The sequence below is a fragment of the Tachypleus tridentatus genome, chromosome 3 (assembly GCF_004210375.1).
Source record: "Tachypleus tridentatus isolate NWPU-2018 chromosome 3, ASM421037v1, whole genome shotgun sequence".
In the NCBI taxonomy this organism is placed as follows: Eukaryota; Metazoa; Arthropoda; class Merostomata; order Xiphosura; family Limulidae; genus Tachypleus; species Tachypleus tridentatus.
In genome coordinates this window covers 99,670,542-99,696,472 of record NC_134827.1, presented here as the reverse complement: position 1 = coordinate 99,696,472, position 25,931 = coordinate 99,670,542, and the positions used below count along the sequence as shown (strand labels likewise).

The following is a 25,931-nucleotide window of genomic DNA, read 5'->3' as shown; positions in this document are numbered from 1 at the left end:
ATGAAAGTACAACCTCTAATCTACTGTAATGTGGTTCTATCCTGGTTGTTATATGTATGAAATTACAGCCTCTAAACTACTGTAATATGATTAAACCTGGTTGTTATATGTATGAAATTACAGGCTCTAAACTACTGTAATGTGGTTCTGTCCTGGTTGATGCATTTGATATACTAACAATTGTATAAATGTTTCTTATTTGAGAAAAAAATAATAAAACAATGAATTAATTAATGATGCCTTTGCCAAGACTTTAAACGTATTATGAAATTACAATTTTTGTAATCTATCAACTAATTAGAAAGCTATGCTACAATATATACAAACATTTAAACATACAAGTGTTTTAAATCATTCAAAACATTAATTAGTAAAATAACAACATGTCTTTGAAATATTAGCTTTTATATTATAAATAGGCTGAAATCATGTTACTTTAAATTTGGCAAGGTTTGCCATTCCAGTTGAAACCATAATGTAAAGCATCCAAAAACATTTGAGTGTAAAAAAAAGATGAAGGCAGAGAAAGTGCTTCAAGATGACCACAAGACCAACACGAGAAGTGTAACATTAATAGCAACTCCTAGAAGGGTGTTGCCCAAGAAAAAGAGTCTGCTGTAAGGATCTCAGCATTGTGAATCCATACAGCGACAACAGGAGACTAAAAAGTGGAACAGTATGTCTTGGATCAGATCCATAAACCAGGACCATTCATTCCACTCAGAAACATACCCAAGCTACAACAGAACCAATCAATCCCAGATTGGTCTTATTGGTCATCATTGGATACACAGATAAAATCATTATGGAAGACTGTCCTCCTTGACTGTTAGGGATTTTCAAGAGGTAAATATATTCACTCATTACGAGAGTCACTTGCCACATAACTGAGAGTTTGTTTTGGAACCTTGCACAAAGATACTAGCTTTGCACTTACCAACAGACAAATGAAAAACTCTGTTTGCAATAAGTATTAACCCTTTGAATTAAAAACCTATTAGACCCCAGTTTTATCTTTGTTCTATTAGGCAGATTACTGTTATCTTGTTTTGAAGCCATTCTGTTGTTTGTTTTTGCAATGAAATTCTCTTCTATTGATATATCTACTTATACTTTGAATGGTAAGATCACACGACTTTATCTCACATCTTGATGCTTCAGTTTTCCTCGCAAGTTTTAATTTTACACATTTTAGTTTTTATTTCTCTTTTAAACTGAACCCAGGACTGGAAAGGCCAACTTCAGGTGACTGACTGCAAGGGTGTACGTCTTGCTTCAGTCTTCCTGGTAGTTCCTAATTTTACATATTTTACTTTTTACCTTAATTGTCCTGTACCACATCTTGTTTGGCACAGATAGCCTTGTAGCTTTGTGCCAATAAACATTGAATACATACCTACCTACCTACTTTATCTCACTTATATTTTCCAATATAGTAGATGATTTCCATTATTATTAATGTCATCTCCAGTAAACTGTGTTCTTCTCACAGTTTCTCTTCTGGCTGTTGTCTTATCATGGATGTGAGATTCTAAGTGGATAACCTCAGACACCTTTGTGTTACCTTCTTAACACCACATTGTAATATTTTCCACCTCCACACTTCGTCTTCTCCCAGTTATTATTCTCAAATATTCCCAGAGGTTCTAAAGAGGTGAGTTGTTGATTATTTCTTTTTTCTTAAAGATTCCACAAACAAAAAAATAAATACGAACTCAAGACAATGGAACCTATGATGTTGTCAGTGTTGTCTCAAAGGGAGCACTTCTCTACCCTCAAAATCAAGCAAGGAATAACAATTGGTGTTAAGCCCTCTTGCCCCTTTCTTCAATGCCCACCGTTAAGAAGGGCCATTTGCAAGACTGTCTTGGATAGGTTTATATTTTACTTTCCAAACTACACTGTTTATTAAAAAAAAAACGACCACGAGTAGTATTTTGCCCTCGTACATAACTTAACACGTGCTGTCCCAATGTGTAGTGACAAAGATCATGGTCTATCATTTTGGAAACCCGTGGAAGTGAAATGATTCCTATTCATCTCCACCCATCTCTTTTACATATTTTCCCTTGATGACTTCCTCCCTCCATGCTTATCTAGTCCCAAGACACTAGGGATCTCCCCTTCAGGTTACTGTAACCCCACTGGTAGAGACCAAATGAATGCAGTCTTCAATCAGACATAGGGCTGATTCACTTACTTGTAAATGTAGTACAGGTCAGCCCTTACACTGAAAACCAGACCATTCAATCCCTGTGGTTATGTTTGCTGGATGGGTCTTATGTTCTCTTTAGTATGCAGGTCTGGGATGATTGTCTTCCTTCCAGTTCCTTATGATAAGTATTTGTCAAGTACTTTACATCTCAAAACAGTATTATACATGCTCTGTTGATTCTCTGAAATACTCATGTTGGTTCAGTAGTCATCACATAACATCCATCTATGTTTCTTTTGACAAAACCTTTCAGTATCACAAAGGATGGTTCTTTTGACAAAACCTTTAGCAGGTAGAGCAGCTGTTACATGAAACCCATCTATGTTTACACTTAAGCATCACAAAGGATGGCTCTTTTGACAAAACCTTTAGCAGGTAGAGCAGCTGTTACATGAAACCTATCTATGTTTACACTTAAGCATCACAAAGGATGGTTCTTTTGACAAAACCTTTATCAGGTAGAGCAGCTGTTACGTGAAACCTATCTATGTTTACACTTAAGCATCACAAAGGATGGTTCTTTTGACAAAACCTTTAGCAGGTAGAGCAGCTGTTACATGAAACCCATCTATGTTTACACTTAAGCATCACAAAGGATGGTTCTTTTGACAAAACCTTTAGCAGGTAGAGCAGCTGTTACATGAAACCCATCTATGTTTACACTTAAGCATCACAAAGGATGGTTCTTTTGACAAAACCTTTAGCAGGTAGAGCAGCTGTTACATGAAACCTATCTATGTTTACACTTAAGCATCACAAAGGATGGTTCTTTTGACAAAACCTTTAGCAGGTAGAGCAGCTGTTACATGAAACCTATCTATGTTTACACTTAAGCATCACAAAGGATGGTTCTTTTGACAAAACCTTTAGCAGGTAGAGCAGCTGTTACATGAAACCCATCTATGTTTACACTTAAGCATCACAAAGGATGGTTCTTTTGACAAAACCTTTAGCAGGTAGAGCAGCTGTTACATGAAACCTATCTATGTTTACACTTAAGCATCACAAAGGATGGTTCTTTTGACAAAACCTTTAGCAGGTAGAGCAGCTGTTACATGAAACCTATCTATGTTTACACTTAAGCATCACAAAGGATGGTTCTTTTGACAAAACCTTTATCAGGTAGAGCAGCTGTTACATGTAACCCATCTATGTTTACACTTAAGCATCACAAAGGATGGTTCTTTTGACAAAACCTTTAGCAGGTAGAGCAGCTGTTACATGAAACCTATCTATGTTTACACTTAAGCATCACAAAGGATGGTTCTTTTGACAAAACCTTTAGCAGGTAGAGCAGCTGTTACATGAAACCCATCTATGTTTACACTTAAGCATCACAAAGGATGGTTCTTTTGACAAAACCTTTAGCAGGTAGAGCAGCTGTTACATGAAACCCATCTATGTTTACACAAAGGTTGGTTTTCTCAGAGATCCTTATTCTTCATTTCTTCTATTTGACAAAGTCTATTCCTTGCATAAGATGGATGTAACTTTCACCAAGTGTATCCCCATTAGGTCGTCTCATCCATAGGGTCTTCTGTTACTACATTCAGGAAGGAGCCCATGTCTTTAATTTCTTAATCTACGCAGGTTATTCCTTTATTTCATTTTACCATTTTATCAATGTGGTATTCTAGTTATCTGTTCCGTGGAGAGGGGAGTGGCATATCTGAAGTTATTTATTTTATCTGAACATGCATTTCAGATAAATTATCATCTTTCAACAAAACCGCCAAACGTTTCTTCCCACTTTCGGTGTGTCTTTTTCATCTCATCGCAAATGAGCCTTTGATACTGTTTAGGGTGTCCCCTCCAACTGATGGAGTGATATAGTCTAATTCTGAATGTATCATAGACAGGCAAGGCTACATTTTGTTACTAGTAGGGGTGGAAGCTTCATTCGAATACTTCATTTTACAGTGGCGTGAGGTAATATCTATTTGTTGTGTATAGAGGTGTGTATGTAATACATTTAACTTTTATAACACGAATAAATATGCCTGCCTATCTATATATAACGTGACTGACTAGATTGATATTTAACTATAGTTTGAGGTGAAGATTGTATAACCTTAACAAAAGGAATCTTGACCTTAACTGTCAAAAGAAATAGTAAATGTTCACTGGTTTGTTCACGACCAAACTTGAGACAGCTACTAACATAGTTTGTTCACGACCAAACTTGAGACAGCTACTGACATCGTTTGTTCACGACCAAACTTGGGACAGCTACTGAGCATAGTTTGTTCACGACCAAACTTGAGACAGCTACTAGCATAGTTTGTTCACGACCAAACTTGAGACAGCTACTGGCATAGTTTGTTCACGACCAAACTTGAGACAGCTACTGGCATCGTTTGTTCACGACCAAACTTGAGACAGCTACTAGCATAGTTTGTTCACGACCAAACTTGAGACAGCTACTAGCATAGTTTGTTCACGACCAACTTGAGACAGCTACTAGCATAGTTTGTTCACGACCAAACTTGAGACAGCTACTAGCATAGTTTGTTCACGACCAAACTTGAGACAGCTACTGGCATCGTTTGTTCACGACCAAACTTGAGACAGCTACTGGCATAGTTTGTTCACGACCAAACTTGAGACAGCTACTGGCATAGTTTGTTCACGACCAAACTTGTGACAGCTACTAGCATCGTTTGTTCACGACCAACTTGGGACAGCTACTAGCATAGTTTGTTCACGACCAAACTTGATACAGCTACTAGCATAGTTTGTTCACGACCAAACTTGATACAGCTACTAGCATAGTTTGTTCACGACCAAACTTGATACAGCTACTAGCATAATTTGTTCACGACCAAACTTGATACAGCTACTAGCATAGTTTGTTCACGACCAAACTTGATACAGCTACTAGCATAGTTTGTTCACGACCAAACTTGATACAGCTACTAGCATAGTTTGTTCACGACCAAACTTGATACAGCTACTAGCATAGTTTGTTCACGACCAAACTTGATACAGCTACTAGCAACAAGATTACTTTTGATCCCTAGCAGCACAGTAGTATGTCTTGAGACTTGTAACGCTAGAAAACCGAGTTTCGATACCCATGGTGGGCATAGCAAAGATAGCCCATTGTGTAGCTTTGCGCTCAACTACAAACAAACAGTGTTAGTTTTTTTTAACATGTTTCTAACATCAAATACATGAAGTGATTAATTGTGAATTGGAAATAATATTCATTTTTGGGACCATGAAAAACCTTTCAAGCAAAATTATAAAACACGTGTTCCAATGGTCGGAGTATCACCTGATCTATACAGTTAGGAGCAAACTATATTTGTCATTTATTAAATTATTAAACTTGCTATGGATGTTGCAAAATGTATACTTTCTTGTCGTGTAGTAATAAACGTATACGTTTCAATTAATTTTTAATATTCAAACAGTTATCTCTAACGCATGCTTTAAAGTTCTGTTTCGCTCTATCCAGCTGAGCAATTATTATTAAACTACGTCTAAGACTATAACACTAAGTCATAGCCTGTGAGTCTGGCGGCACTCGAATTTTTTGTGGCCTTCTTGTTAATAATACATTTAACAAAAAATTGTTCTGATGCAGACTTATTATCAACGGCTGATCCCAAGACCGTGATTAGAGACACCTGGCTGGTTTATAGATATTTACCAAATTTAATACGTAATAAAAACTTTGTTTTTCTATGGAATTTTTAAGTTATCTTTTAAACAGTTTTTTTTCTTTCAGTAACTGTGTCTTCATCTCGAATACATACGTGAACGCCCCCTAGTGGCACAGCGACATGTCTGCGGACTTAAACGCTAAAAACCAGGTTTTAATATTTCTGGTGAGCAGAACACAGATAGGCCTTTGTGTAACTTTGTGATTAATTGCGTACAATAACAACAACATATGTAAATATTTCACTGAGAAACTTGTTGGATAGCATAATTAACTTCTCAGAGTAGGTGTTCGAAGAGCTGATTCTGTATTTTGATGCTGTGTAAAACAAGAGTTGGAATTAACAATAAATAAGACCTTTCATCCCCTTACTTCATTTTGCAATGTGTATGATTGAAATCATATATTTAAAACAATGAATGTACTGTGAATGAATATATAAAAACTGGTTTATCACATTACTTTCGAAATGAAATACATTGTGATACCACACACAATTCCCTCTGTTTAGTCGCTCGTGCTGTCCTTCACTCACACACACACACACACACACACACACAGTTAGCTCGACATATTTATTTTTTGTCCTTCTTGGGTGGCTCGGCATGGCCAGGTGGGTTAAGGCGTTCGACTTGTAATCTGAGGGCCGCGGGTTCGAATCCCCGTCGCACCAAACATGCCCGCCCTTTCAGCCGTGGGAGCGTTATAACGTTACGGTCAATCCCACTATTCGTTGGTAAAAGAGTAGCCCAAGAGTTAACGGTGGGTGGTGATGACTAACTGCCTTCCCTCTAGTCTTATACTGCTAAATTAGGGACGGCTAGCGCAGATAGCCCTCGTGTAGGTTTGCGCGAAATTCAAAACAAACAAAACCTTCCTCTGTACCACAAGACGCCGTGACGTTGTCGCATTAATTTACGATACCGCCTCTTCGAAACAACTACGATTCTGTATGCGGAATTGTACATTATAGGGCAAGGTCTGATATCTTCACTTTTGTATTTATAATGTGTTTTTAGGTCCCCAAATTACATGAATATTTGGCCATGTATGAAATTATTATTTGTATATATATATATATATGGATTGAGAACATTCATATTACCCCATTACTAACCAGTAACTATAAGACCAGGGTAATTCTTCCCCAGTAGTACAACGACATGTCTGCGGACTCACATCGCTAAAAACCGGGTTTCGATACTTGTGGTGGGCAGAGCACAGATAGTCCCTTTGTGCAGCTTTGTGCTTAATCCCAAACATAAAAAATCACAAGTTTTTAGGAAGCCCGACAGACGCGAGAAGCCAACAGATCTAAAATTTGTCTTAATAATGAACACATTTAGAGGAACGTGTAAAACAACAACAACCAGTTTTAATTTACGTGATTTTCTATTTTATTATAAATCCAAATAAACAACTACTTGAACAGTATTTTTAACTGTGTTGCCAACAGAGCTGTAGCGAAGACGCTGAGTGGTGCGAAGCTGATCAGCTGACTCGAGTTCTAATGGCTTGGGCAACTAATCGAAGAGCTCAAACTGTAGTCTCAGTGTTCCATCGTCTGATACTTATCTCGGCTGTGCCTTGCATCACATTCAGGATTTTACAGTATAAATAATTGAAAGGCATTTTTCACGGGTGTTTTCATACCTAAAAAGTAAACATCCTTGAATCATTCTTCTGAAATGTGTACTAGCAAGTTTTTTGGTGCCTTCTAAATTCTAGAAACTAGCAAAACTGCAACATTAACCAGGTGGCGTTAATTATGAACTCTGAGTGTAACGTGTTTATTAGGTTTCAACTGTTTAATTTTTTTTAAACTAAATGCTAAATATTTAAAATTAGTTTTATTAATTTGTTGTTGTGTTTTAATTGAGGACCAAGTTTCAGTAAATATACCCTTGATTTCTATGGTCTATATTCATTAAAATCATCTTCTGCAGATGTCAGTCCCAGAAGTTAAACTGCGAATAACAGAAATAAGGGTTACGGAAATTTTCCGATTTTTAAGGCATTCAACACTTCCAACCTCAAAATCTTTGCGTATATGCATCACAGTAGCACGGTAGGGTGTCTGTGGACTTACAACGCTAGAGGCTGGTTTTTGATACCTGTGGTGGGTAGAACACAACCCATCGTGTAACTTTGTGATTAAAAGGAACAAGCAGTATATATATATATATTTAGTGTACGTAAATATTCAATTTTTTATTGTATCAATATTGAGTTCTTTTATTAAAAAAAAGAAAATCATTGTAATTGTTTAACATTTTTCAACTCGTGTCTCGCGAGCAGAATCTACAATTAAAACAATGTTTCAATAAGTCATATAATTACAATAAAGGCAAAAGAGAGAAAAAAAAAACCAATGTAAGAATTACTTATGAGGCCCGGCATGGCCGAGTGTGTTAAGGCGTTCGACTCGTAATCCGAGGGTCGTGCGTTTGAATTACCGTCACACCAAACATGCTCGCCCTTTCAGCCGTGGGGGCGTTATAATGTTACGGTGAATCCCACTATTCGTTGGTAAAAGAGTAGCCCAAGAGTTGGCGGTGGGAGTTGATGACTAACTGCCTTCCCTCTAGTCTTACACTGCTAAATTAGGGACGGCTAGCACAGATAGCCCTCGAGTAGCTTTGTGCGAAATTCAAAAACAAAACAAACAAACAAGCTTCTAGATGAAAATAAAACAACACTTCCACCCTGGACAGTGTTCACCCAGTCACACTCCGTCATGCACTCAGTTACTCCCATGGCCCATATGAGTAACTAAGCATCTTCTGATGAGCTGGCTTGGTATTCCACTCTACTGTTAATCAGTAGAATCTAGTTGTGTGCCTATGTATTTAGATAAATAAACGTCAATGTGCGTATGTGTGTGTGCCTGTTCCCTATACGTTTCCACATTTCTTGACCAATCAGCACAACTTGACACAGTGATACTGGATGATATGGGTGTATTTCCCATCTAATATCTTGCATAGTTTTGGAATAATTATTAATATTGGACATTCCTCAGCATTAGAATGAACTACGTAACCATCCCTGATAGAGAGTTCATTAAAACACTGTGTCTTCATTTTCAGTATTGGTTTCTTTATGAATTTCTGTTGCACTTTTCACGTTTATTGTGTTTAAGTTAAAAAAACGCAGATCACATAATTTCCTATCATTTATCACAAGCGGACAGGTAATCCAGCTAATAACATTATAATAAGTTTTTACTGCGTCTTATTCCGTGACCTATCGTTTTAGAATTACTGATCTATCACGTCCACTTAACATCTAGAAACATTCAAGAGTCAAGTTAACATTTCTGCATTTAAAAAAATAATAATCTACTGGGTTTGTTAATGCATAACTTTTGTTCGATTAAAAAAACTTAAACAGTTTTGCTTATTGTAGTTCTAGTGTAAAGGTGTTGATTACTTGGATTTTTTGTTAGCATCATTATCGATTGGTCATCAGTTTTTCATCCAGTTTCAATAGTGGAACGAATCATGATTGTTGCTTCCAGATGACCAAAGTTGATGCTTATTTTCGATCATTGAAGGTTTCAGCGATTCCGTTTTTTTTTTAATTAATTTTTTAGTTTTAATGCTGTCTTTATTCCCTTTTACGGTTTCTCATTACAGAGATGAATTTTTTAGTTCGTGTGTTAGGAGTTGTAAAATGTGCGACATATTCTACATCTACGTTTTGCCAGGTACAAAGGGTTGGAGATGGGGAACTTGGGAAATATGCAAATTCTATAATCTCGAATAAGTAAATAAGTTACTTATTTTTGAGTGGATAGATTCCATTGTTTCTCATAATTTTGTACTGACACTTACAGCCACAAATGTGTTCCTCGTCAGATGTATCAACTATTACTTCTGCATCAAATATGTCATCAAATATAGAACTTAGTTTGTTCTAACCGATTTTACAAAGTTTTTATGGATATGAAAAAATATTTCTTTTAGGATTTGTATGAAAATCCAATCGTTCTTTACTTCTTACAATGCTTCTAGGACTCCCATGGGTAAATAATAAACTTTAATAATTGTTTAAAGTAGGTGGTGCCATCCGGTAGGCAATATTGTTACTAAGTTACCTTTTAGTTACAATAACTGTGCATCATTTACTGCGCATATCACGAGATTTTAGTAGTTTAGATTTAAAATTTAATTATACCGCTTTCTGTTTATATCATACCAATTAGTATAGTATAAAATCGTAGCTAATAATGTATCTTTTACCAGTTTTATGTTATTAATTTTATAAGGCAATATTTAAAATAATCCTGAATTAGTTTCCCCTAGTGTGAGAAATGTGAAATATTTTCTTTAGGCATATTATCTTCTCTAATATTACGAGTAGGGTAATATCAATAATGGTACTTAACACTTCTGTCACTTTAGGCAGTGGCGGATTTAAGGTTGTGTGGGCCCAGGGGCTAATAAGTTTTGCGGGCCCTACATCTCATGTAATTTTTTATAGAATAAAATTATCAATGGGCCCAGGAGCTAATAAGTTTTGCGGGCCTTACATCCCATGTTATTTTTTATAGAATAAAATTATCAATGGGCCCTGGGGCTGAGCCCCTTCTAGCCCCTACCTAAATGACCTACGCCACTACTGTAGGAAGGCGACATTATTTTTAAAGAGTTCCAAACAAGAAGAACCATTGTTAGCCAAGTATATATTCAAAATTGTTATTAGTTTAATTATACAAAGATTGTTACTTAATTATATATTTCTGCGTTGCGAAATTAAGAAAACTTTTTCTCCTAATGCAATTGTAAGATGATAAACTAAATACAACAGTAACTGAGTTATTTTACAAATAACCACGTTTCTTATTGTCATTTTTAAAATATAGTATTACCCCAAATTAACTCCCTCGGGACGCTGAAAACTGGAAAAGAGAATGTAGGCGTTAATCATAATATGCGTGTAGTTCTGGATTTTGTTTTTTGTATGTGATTTGTTGATTTCGGTATCAATAACTGTGTGTGGGTGTGTTTTTCTTCTTTCTTTTTTCAAATCAAACTTATGGTACTAGAAGGATTATTATCGCTGTGACAAAAGTAAAATTTACAAAAAATATCTGGTAATTAATTCGATGCAATACGGTAAAGTATTGCAATACAAAACTAGTTGTATGTGATTTATACTTAAACTAAATACAAACTGATTAAAATTTGAGAACTGTTATAACTTTTCCTTGGTTCAAGGTATCTTTCTGTTCCATATCCTACTTGGTGTTTTCTCAATTTTCAGTTATGTCGTGGGGCTTAGTTCTATAAACTGGCATTTTCGTCAATAAAATAAATAGAATCATTGGTCTAATTTCTACTATAACACAATCACACACACGTATATTTTTTTATCAAACATAACTTAAGCCCTACACAAGTGAAAACTTAACTACATTTTTCGAAACAGTTGAAACGTTATCGGTTTTTGTTTTTCTATGCTCTAGTCATAACAATTACTGTTATCAATTGGCACTTTGTAGTTCATCTTTAAACTAAACAACTGTCAAGCTTCTAGTCATACAAACAATTTCAGTAGCATATTTTTCATTTATTTTTTCCTATGTAGCAAGTTGAACAGCAGATATTCACAATGACCTATTGCCAGTTGATCCACAATGACATATTGCCAGTTGATCCACAATGACATATTGCCAGTTAATCCACAATGACATATTGCCAGTTGATCCACAATGACATATTGCCAGTTGATCCACAATGACATATTGCCAGTTGATCCACAATGACCTACTGCCAGTTGATCCACAATGACCTACTGCCAGTTGATCCACAATGACATATTGCCAGTTGATCCACACTGAATTTGCCAGTTGATTCACACTGACATATTGCCAGTTGATTCACACTGACATACTGCCAGTTGATTCACACTGACCTATTGCCAGTTGATTCACACTGAATTATTGCCAGTTGATCCACACTGACGTATTGCCAGTTGATTCACACTGAATTATTGCCAGTTGATTCACACTGAATTATTGCCAGTTGATCCACACTGAATTATTGCCAGTTGATCCACACTGAATTATTGTTAGTTTTTCCGAGTAAAAATACAGAACATTGTTTCATTTCCATCCTGTATTTCACTATCAGCATAATCTCAACATAAAGCATCATATAAGCTGTATATGGAAGTTGACTTACAAACCCACATTTGCTGTTTGTTCGCATTTTGTTTAAAGTTCTTAATATTTAAAAATTTATAATATTTGTTTATTATATTTCTAAAAACTATCGCAGGGTGTGCTCAACTTTTTTCTTTCGTGATCATTTAGCTTTACAGGTAAGATATGCTTCTTGGGGTAAGCTTGAAGCACGGTTTGGAAGTTAGCCGTCCATCTTGACGTGTTTTGTTTTGTGGGCTATCTTTGCTCTGGCCACCACGGGTATCGAAACCCCGTTAGGGGCCTATCAGACGATCTTCTTCGACCCGCTCTCAGATTCGTTTAATTTTGGCTTGTCGCGCAAAGCTACACGAGGGCTATCTGCGTTAGCCATCCCTAAGTTAGCAATGTAAGACTAGAGGGAAGGCAGCTAGTCATCACCACCCACTCCCAACTCTTGAACTACTCTTTTACCAACCAGTAGTGGGATTGATCGTCACATTACAACGGCTCCACAGCTGAAAGGGCGAGCACGTTTAGTGCGTTGGGGACTCGAACCCCTCGACCCTCAGATTACGAGTCGAGTGGCCTAACCACCTGGCCATGCCGGGCCTTACCGCTATTTATCTGGGAGATAAGTTAGGAAAGCCTTTAACGTCAGCAAACCTACGTTTAGCATTTGAAACTTTACGTAACGCTAAATAAAAAAAAAAAAAACGTTATGTAGTCAATTTTTTTTTAAAAGTTGAAAATCGGTAGTTTAAAACAAATTTTCCAAGACGTATAATTAAACAGTATTATTTTCAATTATTTGGCCAAGAACATTTTGACCCAAAACCCAGTTGGTAGAAAAGTTTATTTATAATAGTAATTTGATAATATCGGGTAGCCAAGAAAATTGTCACAGACCACTTGATGAAACTAGGAATTGAAGTCTTAAAACTGTGCGTATAAACCAGAGTTATCATCTGTCCAAGTAACATCTGTGACACATCTTGTTGTTAAGATAGTCATGAAAATAATGGTGCTATAGGTTTGATATGCAAACATGTACTTAATGTTTGGATATTTTAAACTGAGATAGAGTGAAACTGAATACAGTTTTGAAGACTAAAGTTCCTTTGTTAACACATCATGTGTAGAATGAAGATCTGAATTCAGCAGGACAACTGTTGGACCAGGTTTCGTTGAGATTTATCGTGAATACGTTGGACAAAGTTAGTACCAGAGAGCTGTCCATAACTAAGCCATCGACTGTGTCCAGGATTTACTGTTAAACTAAAAATAAGTATGTCGTATAACTGAGAATTATAAACGCTACTCTGGCGAAAACATTAGGAGTTTCTGTACTTTGAAACACTAAACCAATAGCTAAGACATCTGTTTTAATAGCTAGTTATGTGTACAGGGAATACACATTCAAACTACTTACAGCATGACGAAACTTGAAAATTTTCACGACTGTTATTGAGCGGATGCTGTGATTTGTTTTAAATTTCGCGCAAAGGTACTCGAGGAATATCTGGCGGTGGGTGGTGATGACTAGATGCCTTCCCTCTTGTCTTACACTGTTAAATTAGGGACGGCATCTAATCATCACCACCCACCGCCAACTCCTGGGCTACTATAAAAAATGAAATTTAAAACGATGTTATTTGTCTTTAATATTTTATGTTATAAAAGTTGCTTTCTTCGTGTTTATGAACATTTATTTATAAAATAAACTTGAAAGTTATAAGAAATACCTTCTGAGAAAGATCGGTACACATAACGGAAACAACTGTTCATTTCAGTGTTTAAAAATAGTTAATATATTTAATATACAGATACAATTTGTTTCAGAAACTTTCAAACCTTAGTATATACACACACACAAAGACACCAGGGGAACTGAAACTTGTTTTTAACGCCTATCCGTTCAATCCATTAGGTCCTTCCTATAACACAAAAACAGAATTCGCTCAAACTTACATAGTAATTACAAAAATAATACATAAAATAAAACGTTATTTTTGCTCTTAGAAATTATTTCGGTGATTTATAACTTATACGTGTGCCTTTTAAATTATCAATATTTGTACTTGGTATTTTAATGCCAAAACAACAATGGCATTTTTAATCCAAGAGATGGCGCCACAATATATTATTATTATCGATTGTTTTTTGTTTTTGGATTCGCGCAAAGCTACACGAGTTATCTGCGCTAACCGTCTCTAATTTAGCGGTGTAAGACTAGAGGGAAGGCAGCTAGTCATCATCACCCATCACCAACTCTTGGGCTACTTTTTTACTAACGAATAGTGGGACTGACCGTCACATTATAACGCCCCCACAGCTGAAAAAGAGAGCACGTTTGGTGCAACGGTGATTCGAACCCGCGACCCTCAAATTAAGGATCGAACGCCTTGGCCTACCTGGCCTGTCCCATGCAAATAGACAACGCTATTTTGCACGGGCCTCAGAAGGTATTATATAGTGTGAAAATATACGGTAAACTCCATGTAGTATACTGTTAAATTAAACTGGTCTTAAAATAGCAACTTATACATTATATCTTACGTATGTACTACACAAATTTTGACGCGGTAGAATAAACAGATAGCCCCATATGGCTGTGCTCTCAAACAAACAAACCATAATGTATTTTTTTGACAAAAAGCAAAAAGTAAGATCTAATGTGCTCATGACAGAGTATTTATTGTGAATATATCGTTCGTTGTTAAATCACAAGTTATCAGCTCTAGATGACACATCCATGAGCACCCAGATGTCTCCTAATTTTCCTTATATCTTTACGGGTATTATTCGAAGCCACATTTTAGAGCAAGATAGCACAAAACCTACCCTTGGAAGCGCCATTAATTAAAACTTAAAGTGTTCTTTAAAAAAAACACGAAATATTTAAAAAAAGGTTAAAACTGAGCTATCAAAAGCACTTTAATTCTACTAATAAAATTATTTGCATTATTTTTATCGGACTATATGAAGAATTGAATTGTCAAAATATTGATCAAATTAAAAATGGACTGGAGATGTTTTAAAGCATGTTTCCAGAACAGACACTTTCCAAACATCTAGATCAGTGGAATAATTATCTTAAGTGTCGAAATTACTGTTAAAAATATATTTTTTTTAAAAGTAAATGAAGCCTATTGCATTGTCTCCGAATATTGATTACCTCTGTGGAATTATCCTTGATTTCTAAGACGGTGGCCTTAGACTTGTAACTTTAGTATATGAACTTTGAATCTGATAAAACATTATTTTTCTTATACATTTAATACAACATTAGAGGCACGTTTATACATTATTCTTAATATATCTCACGACCCAGCCTGGTTAGGGTGCTTGACTCGTAATCTGATGGTTGTGGGTTTAAATCCCTGTCTCACCAAACATGCTCGCCCTTTGAACCTTGAGGTTGTAATAATGTCACGATGAAATCTCCCTGTTTGTTGGTAAAAGAGTAGCCCAAGAGTTGGCGGTGGGTGATGATGACTACCTGCCTTCCCTCTTATCTTACAGTGCGAAATTAGGGACGGTTAGCTCAAATAGCCCTTATGTAGTTTGTGTGAATTTACAAAAACTAACATATAGTTTCATACATATGAAATGCTACACAATTAATAATCTTTGTTATTGCATTCTAGAGAAAAAATACGAAATCGCTCGTGCTGTACGATGTCGGACTAGAGAAATTTTGACTTAGGATTAACTTTTTGAATCCACGTGTTTTATTAACATCATGACATTACAATGTAATTAACTTTTCCTTTCTTTTATTTATTATTGAACACGTTCCTTATAAAACGATTTAATATAATTTTGTTACCCTACTCTGACACCAGCGTACATTACTAGTTGTAGTATTTTTCAGATTCGAATTTCCTCTCCCGCCATTTCTGTCTTAACGTACACCGGAAATCAATCTCACACTAGCAGGAAATTCATTGCATCTTTCCTATTCAAGGTCAACTCGAACACTTCCTAGTTCACAGGGTGGGCTATGTCAGGCATAATCATTGAAGACAATAGAAGTATATTCGCACGCGACGTTTCCTGATCTCTAACAATTCCAAAAGTTCTCGGGTTTTGTAACTAGTACATGTTTCAATTTGATTTAAAACTATTTTGTGACCTTTTGATTTCTCTATTTTTATGTAGCTTTGGTAGATGTTTGTCAAAAACACAAACATTAAGCTTAAGAACGTTCGTATTGTATGTCATTCTAGAAATTTCGCAGAATTTTAATTGTATGTAATCGAAAAAGTAAATACGAGCTAACATCGACCCGTCTGAAGAAATGGAAACAAAATATTTAGACGTAAAAGGATATATAATTAGATAGAAGTATAGCGAAATACAATTTTAAGGGTTATATAATTTAGCATTTCTTTACGCTTTTTGTTTTTAAATGAAAATTACTTATTCATTTTTTTTTTCTTGTGTAGTTCAAGTTTCGAACGAATTTGTTCATTGATAATAGTTTTATGAAAACGCTGTATATCGTATGATGGCCTTTTCAGGGCTGGGTCTCCGTCAGGTGTTGCTAAAAGTATGTTTCTGGTTCCAAAAATTAAGATAAACGCGCGGTGTTTATTTAAGTGTTAGTTAACACTACATAAGTCGTTAGAAGTTGATACTAAAGAAACCCACTTTGTGTATTAACGAAACTAAGAGTCATCTAGTTTATTGTTTTGACACTAAATTTAATTCCTTTATATATTCTTTATATAAATATATATATTTTTTCTCTTTGCCTGGCTCTACTGATATCTGGTTGCTGTAACTTAAAGCCCGCGAAAGGTAGTACTAGTCATACGTTGATTATTTCAAATTTGTAATTTCATTGACCTATATGGTTAATCAGTTAAACTGAAGGATTTGGTAGCTTTATGTCTAAGGCTAGTAAACTGAAAACATAATTTTCTCAGTAATGAGAGGAAATCCGTTGAAAGTAGAGAAACTTTAGACTTGGAAGAAGAAATACTGTCTTTGTTGTTGTTTTGCTATACGCTGTTGTTATTTTTACGTTAGAAATATTTGAGGATCCATCCATATTTTGTGTCCTCACTGGCTCAGTGTTAGACTTGTAGGCCTACGTTAAAAGTCAGATTTATATGGAACGTTGTTCTCTGCTTTATTAGTAAAAGTGTTAATACCCATACCAGCCGTTCTGAGATACATTTTTATTTCACGTGGGTTTCTCGTCATCAAGAAAAATTAGGTTTGGGTAACCGTGAAGGTCTGGAAACTGGTTTAATGTTGTCAGTAACAAGTTCAACAATCAAACTGAGCTACTCGTGAATGAACCGGAAGTAGTAAACAAACCTCTGTTCCTTACACTTCCTGTTCATTGTTTGTTTAAGAATATAGCCCAAAGCTATTCGATGGTTACACACGCTAGTCTTCAAGTGATAAACTAGAGAGTGGATACAGTTAGTTAACAACACCCACCGCCAACTCTTGGGTTACTGTTTAACGACGGATAATGAGATTGATTGTCAAACTATAACGTACCCATGGCTGAAAGGGCGAGCATGATCGGTGGTGACACTCGAACCAGCACATGTTTCATAAATGTACTCTACACCATAAGATGCAAAGCCTTCCTGCTTATTAACATGAAAAACATTATCCCTACAAAGCACGTATTTTAAGGCATTGTTTTAAATTTCAACCTACGAAACCTGATGTCTTTCTGTTGTCACATTTCAACGTCTTGTAACAAAGATATATATATAATTAAATAGAAACTATACATATTAAGTGTGCTAGTTGTTAATAATGGAAACTAAGATCATTCTACATGTGTATATATATTTTATTTTGTTTTTGAATTTCGCGCAAAGCTACTCGAGGGCTATCTGCGCTAGCCGTCCCTAATTTAGCAGTGTAAGACTAGAGGGAAGGTAGCTAATCATCACCACCCACCGCCAACTCTTACTCTTACCAACGAATAGTGGGATTGACCGTCACATTATAATGCCCCCACGGTTGAAAGGGCGAGCATGTTTGGTGCAACGGGCATTTGAACCCGCGGCCCTCGGATTACAAGTCGAACGCCTTAACCCACCTGGCCATGTCGGGCTGTATATATATATAATGCATAGCTGATGAAAGTACTTTCCTATGAGGTTAGTTCTGTAGTGACTTGGTTTGTTTTGAATTTCGCGCAAAGCTGTAGTGGCTTTACACTAAACATTAAAGTTTCTTTAAATCAGCACAAAACCACAAAATGGGCTATCTGCATTCTGCCCACGACGAAGAATCGATCTCCAGATTTGTGTGTGGTAAGTCCGTAAACTTACCGCTGATCTAATGGGCACAGCGGTTCGTCTGCGAACTCACAACGCTAGAAACCGAGTTTCGATACCAGTGGTGCACAGATAGCCCAAACGTACTGGAGAGGGAACGGAGACCAGTGTTTGTATTTAATGTTTTATTATGACAAAACACGAGTCAAACATGGATATAAATCATCATAGAAATATTTCATTTCATTAAAGAAGGGCGAACTGTACACACACTACAAACATTAAACAAATGTATAAAAACCTTTGCAAGCGGAACCGACCATCGATTTATATTTAAACATATATACATAGTCTGAGCTACAACAAAAATCTCGTGGTCAAGAAAATCTTTCTCCTGTTTGTACTGTACAACATTGCGAACATACAAATCAAACACTCATTTAAGAGATAAATACACGACTAAAAGAAACGCGACAAGAGAATACTCATCAACTAACTTGTTTTTACAACCTTATAAAACGGTTTAAATAAATAATTGAGGATTTATAATATATGGAGAATTAATTTGTATTCGTAATTTCAAACACAGCAACGCCAAACAAGCACACCAGTTTGCTAATCTAATATACTCCGAAAATACAGAGATTAGGATAAGGAATATTTACACTGGAACCACGGAATGCTGCCGTTAGCCACTTAAACTGGTGTTGTTAATGCAAAACTGTTTTGGGTGTGAAGACATACAAGTACTTATGGGCCAAACAGAAGGTACCGTTTGTTTGTTTATTTTTGAATTTCGCGCAAAGCTACACGAGGACTCTCTGCGCAAGCCGTCTCTAATTTAGCAGTATAAGACTAGAGGGAAGGTAGCTAATCATCACCACCCACCGCCAACTCTTGGGCTACTCTTAACAACGAATAGTGGGATTGACCGTCACATTATAATGCCCCCACGGTTGAAAGGGCGAGCATGTTTGGTGCAACGAGGATTCGAATCCGCGACCCTCAGATTAGGAGTCGAACGCCTTAACCTACCTGGCCATGCCGGGCCTGTCTCAAGCAAATAGACAATGCTACTTTGCACGAGCCTCAGACGGTATTATATGGCGTGAAAATATACGGTAAGCTCCATGTAGTATACTGTTAAATAAAACTGGTCTTAAAATAGCAACTTATACATTATATCTTACGTATGTACTACACACGTTTTGACGCGTCTAACATTACAAAGCTAAACCTAAAATCGTAATTTGAATATTTTAAGTTCATTGTTTTAAATATTTATATATACACACATAAAAGCTGTACCGTATTTCATGTTACAAACAGCGCTTGTTTACTACAAAGTACAACTTTATTATGAAAAATGAACGTATACAAAAGTATAAACATCGACCACGAACAGAATTTTGTTTTATACCAACACATCAAAATGCAATTATGGAACATTAGAAGCTTCAACAACGATTAACGTTAAATCAATAATCTCATGTTGTAATAGAAATTTATAACTGATGTTAATAGTTAGTTTCTGGTTTCCAGTGAGTTTCTGGTTAAGTGACTTTTGTGAGTACGTTTGTGTTTATTAGTAGGAGATTTTATATGTTTCTAAAACACTAAGAGCACAGAATGTTAGCTGATGTATTTTAACAATTAACAACAGTTAACACGGCTCCCGTTGTAGTTGCGGAAAAATATATACTAAATATGGGAATGTACGTATGTTAAAAAAAAAGGTTATAAAACTTTCTTAGGTCGGATTTCACTTTCGTGTGAATTTACAAAAGTTTTATTAAATAGATTTTCAAGTTTTGTCTGGATAAAGTTTACCCTGTCCTCGCTTCTCACGGCCGATTCTATTGCTAGGCAGGTTAGCAAGCATGATATGTCGACATTGGTTGTCCAGCAACACTTACCAATGGTAAGGACATTTAGGGCGCACGAGAAACAAAAACAACAGAAAATATTTACAACTTGATTGACATTAGTTTCTTCTTTCCAGGCGGTTACTTTTCCAGATAACAGACATCTTGAACCAGCAAGAGTTTGGGAATAACAGCCCGAAAGTCTGTCTCGAGACAACAACGCTTTCATATTGAGTCGGCATCCCTGAGTAACTCCAGATAGAGTTCTGACTGAAGGAAGCGCATGTAAGCGTCACGTTCCATAAGCCCTTGTATCCTTCCCTGTGCTTGATCAAACGAACGATGATCTGGTTTTGAGAGTTTATTCATTACAGTTGTTCGTGTGGTGGGATCGAGATTAACCTGAAATAATATTAAACCTTTCAGTTGGCGGGTTAGAAATCGTTTATAAAAAGAAATATAAACAATTAACTTAGAGTTAAAAAAACAACTTAAAATAGTTTGTAAGAAAACTACGATTTAAGGAACTTAAATAAAAATTAATTAGGACAAATAATTTCTGAACTTGTGAAGAACTATATATCATTACGTTTGATACAAACGAGTTTTCGTTGTGAAAATTATTATATAAAAATAAACAATAATATCCCACCTCCTTAGGTGCTTGTACTGCGATAAAGTCGTTGTAAATCTTTCGGGCCTTGGACTGCAGTTTGTTGGACTTTGTTTTTTTAAACTCTTCACAAGCCAACCAAAACTCAATATTTTCCTCGCAGAATTCTCTGGACAAAAACACTCTGAACAGCGAAGAGCCGTCTGAAAGAAATAAAAGAGCCCGTTCTGAAAAAACAAATTGTCTTAAATTATCAGAGTATGGTTTGGAATCAATTAAAAGTTTAATCAAATTTTCATAAGGGAATTTTAATGACACGCCCACACAAAGTGACACTAATTTAACGACACGCCCACATAAAGTGACCTTTTTTATAAGATATTAATATGAAGCATGTTTAATACGAGGGCTGTTCAAAAAATACGCGGACTGTTTGAATTGCGCGGCTCCAGTTGGTTTCAGGGGGATCCGCTTGGTGTCGCTAGGTTCGCACAGATCAGCTGATTATGACGCCATTTCCCGATTGCAGATATCTTCATTTGTGTATTAGCTACGCGGTTTTAAGTGAAGTGCGATTTTTTCGTTTGGCGGATTTCAGAATGAATGACCTGAAGGAGCAACGACATGCTGTGAAATTTTGTGTTAAAATTGGAAAATCTGCGACTGAAACTTTTGCTATGCTTAACACGGCTTACGGTGATGTTGCTATGAAGCGTACGGCATGTTTCAAGTGGCATGAACGTTTTAAGGATGGTCGACAGTCCATTGAAGATGATGAGCGTCCTGGACGTCCTTCCACGTCAACTGACGACCCACACGTCGACAAAATCAACACCCTGGTGCGGGCAAATCAACGTCTGACTGTTAGGGAGCTTGCTGAAGAGTTTGGGATATCAGTTGGATCTTGTTACGAGATTTTGACCGAAAAATTGAAGATGCACCGCGTTGCTGCAAAATTTGTGCCTCAGAACTCGTGCGTTTTTGGCCAAACACTCGATCACTGTTCTTCCCCACCCCCCTACTCACCTGACCTTGCTCCTTGCGATCTTTTCTTGTTCCCCAAACTCAAAAGACCCTTGAAAGGAAGAAGATTTGAGACGATTCCCGAGATTAAGGCAAATGCGACGAAGGAGCTGAAGGACATTACAAAAGAAGCGTACCAGGACTGTTTCAACAAGTGGAAACACCGTTGGGATACGTGTGTGTGTTGGGGAGGAGAGTACTTTGAAGGGGTCCCAGACCTGTAACTTCTAAATAAAGTACATTTTGTTTTATGACGTCAGTCCGCGTATTTTTTGAACAGACCTCGTACGTAAATCTTTACACGAAAACTAGTATGTAACAAAAATAAATCGTTCTTTCAATACAAAAGATACAATGGAATCGATTATACAAAGAAACTTTAAATTTTATGTTTTATAAAAACTTGTGATAATTTTTAAAAGTGATATAGTTTCATCACTACTAGTAGTGAATGTGTTTTATTATTTCTAAAATTGTTACTAAATATTGTTCACTATGGAGATTAATTTGCCTTAGTATATGAATTTAGCTTTAATCTAAATATTTTACGTTGTGAAATGTCCAGATTACGGTCGTTAACGGCGAGAAAACCTACTAGATGAATAGGTTTTTCAATAGTTTATAACCGAGGTTTAACCACTTGTTTCTCCTTTCTCTGCTAAACACAGGAGTGGAAATCGACTTTTCTTTATATGATGAACGTTGGTTAAAAACGATCTCGTGCAAAAAAAACAACAAAAACATAACCACGTATTTCAAATTTTAATAATTTTACGTATGAATATAGAACTGAGAACGAAAACGTTAAAATAACATAACACTGAACAACATACTTTAATATATAGATGTATTATTAATACTTACATTTGCTGGCCATGAGCTCTTGGAATGAGGTAGCCCATCTTCGAGCCTCATCAGGAGAAGGTCTTACACTGGGTTGGATGGAGCTGTCCGTATGTCTCCGGCGTAGGAATCGTAACCTCTGTTTCATATCTTGAGCCCTGCACAGAGACGGTGATCAGAAAAGAAAAATGGTTGTTTTATGGGACATTTCTAACGCGATCCACTTATTCTATTTGAATTATATTTCAAAGATTGTAGTTAAAATTAATCGATTTCTGTAAGAAGCGTGGCAAGGCTGAATCACTCGCGTAACTTTTAAAACAAGTCCCCTTTAATAGGTGGGCGAATGTAATTCGATAAGTGTACTACGATGTAACCGTCGAAGATGACAACATGATTGTTACGCCAAATAAACTTCGAAATTCGTCTGTGGCAGTAGATGCACAAGTCTAGTAATTATATAATTAATATATATATTAATTAGCTGAAGCTTCTATTTCCGTGTATACAGAGGAAATCGTTTTATATGTAGTAATAACTGAAGAAAGTGTAGTCGTTGAAGAGAACACGAAACTCGGCAAACACCCACGTTCTGTACGGTTTATGTTGTTGTTTCACGTTAGATTATCTGTAGTTCTGGATAAATTTGGCAACCAGTAATAGATGAATTAATTAAGCGCATTGAAAGTTTATGCCCTTAAGTTTATATTTAGAAAAAAATAAACTATTACCGGTAAAGCTATTTTAGTCTACAGTAAGTAATTGGACAGCTAAAACTTTAATCGAAATGCGTGGTTTGGGGGTAAACTTATTTTTTTTCGGGAAGTCTCGTCTTTAATTGCTCGCAGTAACAAATAACAATAGATAAAATGTGCTGTCTTTCAAAACAAACAAACACATACAACAAGAACAAAATTTAACAGATTTGTTAACTATCGAACAAAATTGAATTTTAAATTCAAAAGATGTAACTAATTTTCCACTATGAAATAGAAACATCCGACAAACACCGGACGTTAAGGGCGCTATACTTTACGGATATCGATCGTTACATGTCTGATTTATGACTTTCCGTCATATATAAACTAAAAGTATATTTTTGTCCAATCACCCGGAATTATATTGTAAGCGAAACGCTTATCAAAAATGTTACTAGACACTTTAACCTGTCCAGTGCCGTAGACGAGATAACTCGTTCAAGCCGATCGGTAACACGGTGCCACGGACGAGTTAATTCGTTCTAGATAATACCTAACTCCAACGCTAGATGTCAACACCATACATGCATTTGACCTACTTACAAATTGTTTCACTTTCGATCCAAAATCTGTTTCAAGATTACTTAATGCATATTAATTTGGATAAGCTAACAATATTGTTTATTTGAAAGACTTACAAAGACTTTCGATGACTTTTTTTTTCTCCCTCGACTTCCACTTTACAAGTCATTGTCGGTTTAGTAGACTTATTTTCAGTGAAGTGCTGAAAGAAAGATCAGAAGACTGAGGAAACACTTAGATAAACACATAAAACAAATGTTAACATAAACACATTTCTGTGTATAAAATAATCCAAGCAGCTTGGTCTCCGAATCACTCGTCGCAATTATAACAGATTTATTATTATTCACTCATACAGATGTGCTCAAGTGCTCGTTTCCCGAATATGATATTACGTATATGCAACATATACGTCCCAGCCGTTTTTCTTACGTTATGTACGTCGGATGTATTACATGTATATCTAAGAAGTTTAGCCTGCAGCTCATGTATTACCGATTAGGAACTACTAATCGTAAATTAAGTTACATCTTATCAAACCATCGCATGAAATCTTGCACGTGCATTGGTCCAACAACTAATAATAAGTGTTAACTTATCAACTGATAAACAAACAGCTAATAATTAGGGTTAATTTAATAATAAGTGATAAAAAAACAGCTAATAATCAGGTTATATATACTTAGAAGGCTTTACGGCACATGCGAAAGAAGTCGGAACTAGAACGCAATTATGACACCAATACGCTGATGTGTTTCCAGAAAATCATCAAACCTTCAACACCATGAACCACAAGCCTGTAGTACGTCCATCGCCATCGTACAGTAAGTGCTGTGCTAATTATGTAGACTGACTCAGTGTATACAGCTAATCTACAGGAGACCCAAAATACATCGGTATCAAAGTCTTACCGCTGGCTGTTAATCAAAGCTAAAACTTCATGTGTTAACACTCTTTGCTTTTTTCAAGTTTGTGCGTGTTTTTGTCTAACTCTTCGGTTTCAAGGTGTCTTTCTGATCGCTACACGTGTCACTATGTTCTGAGTCCATGGCCACAGTCATGAGGTCAAGGAGGTGTCATAACACGGTTAATATTTGAAACTAAATGTGACGTATAATTTAGTTTTATATTCACATAGAAAACGTATGTTATATGGAAGACTGACCAGACCCAATGTGTTTTTTGGTATTTCAATCTTCGGTACACTTCCCACTATTTACGGTCAGTCGGGTCACGTGTTTTGTTTGTTTGTTTTTGAATTTCGCACAAAGCTACACGTGGGCTATCTGCGCTAGCCGTCCGTAATTTAGCAGTGTAAGACTAGAGAGAAGGCAGCTAGTTACATCACCCACCGCCAACTCTTGGGCTACTCTTTGACCAACTAAGAGTGGGATTGATCGTCACATTATAACGTCCCCGCGGCTGAAAGGAGAGCTTGTTAGTGAGACGGGGATTCGAACCCGCGACCCTCAGATTACGTACGAGTCGAACGCCTTAACCCACCTGATCATGCCGAGCCTAAATGTTTTGTAAAGCTTATGATAAGGTCAACAAATAGTGCGTGCCTGAATATTCAACACAGCGCTATCGTACACCTTGGAGTTTTTCAGTTTGCGATAATATCCCATAATATTAAACTTTAAGCTAACTGAAAGTTAAACTTTACCTACATTTACTGTGGTGTAATTTACTTAGACAACACAAAAATGTGAATCATCACGCGAATTTGTTTCATCTAATTTTTCGAACTTTTTAAGGCCTATTCCACGTTTATCCCTTACTCGTGTTTTAAGCCTTATTTTCAACTAGTTTAAATAATCAAAATTTTGTAATAAGCAACTAAAAAAATCAAATACTTTTTAGAGAAGTTTATTTGCAGTTCCACAAACAATCCAGACTTACTACAATATCAGGAACGTTTGCTGAACATGAATATCTGTTATCTATCGGACTTATATAACAATAAATATCTTTAAATAGTTCTATAATAACCTCGTGTTATTAAGATAGCAGAACCCGA

General features: G+C 36.2%; 2 protein-coding genes across 2 annotated transcripts in view; one reads left to right on the top strand and one right to left on the bottom strand.

Moving 5' to 3' along the window:
* LOC143247587 (uncharacterized) overlaps positions 1-20,424 on the top strand; it is a 44,530-nt gene extending 24,106 nt beyond the window's left edge. Inside the window, exon 4 of the mRNA XM_076495897.1 lies at positions 20,290-20,424. The gene's annotated coding sequence lies outside the window, so the exon portion shown is untranslated. The remainder of the gene's footprint in view (positions 1-20,289) is intronic.
* The window catches only part of LOC143247588 (uncharacterized), a 61,181-nt gene continuing 53,766 nt past the window's right edge, over positions 18,517-25,931 (bottom strand). The window contains exons 3-6 of the mRNA XM_076495899.1: positions 24,028-24,113; positions 22,653-22,789; positions 20,805-20,968; positions 18,517-20,554 (exon numbers count right to left, since the gene is read on the bottom strand). Of these exons, the coding sequence (XP_076352014.1) occupies positions 20,378-20,554; positions 20,805-20,968; positions 22,653-22,789; positions 24,028-24,113 (564 nt within the window). The 3' untranslated portion in view covers positions 18,517-20,377. The remainder of the gene's footprint in view (positions 20,555-20,804; positions 20,969-22,652; positions 22,790-24,027; positions 24,114-25,931) is intronic.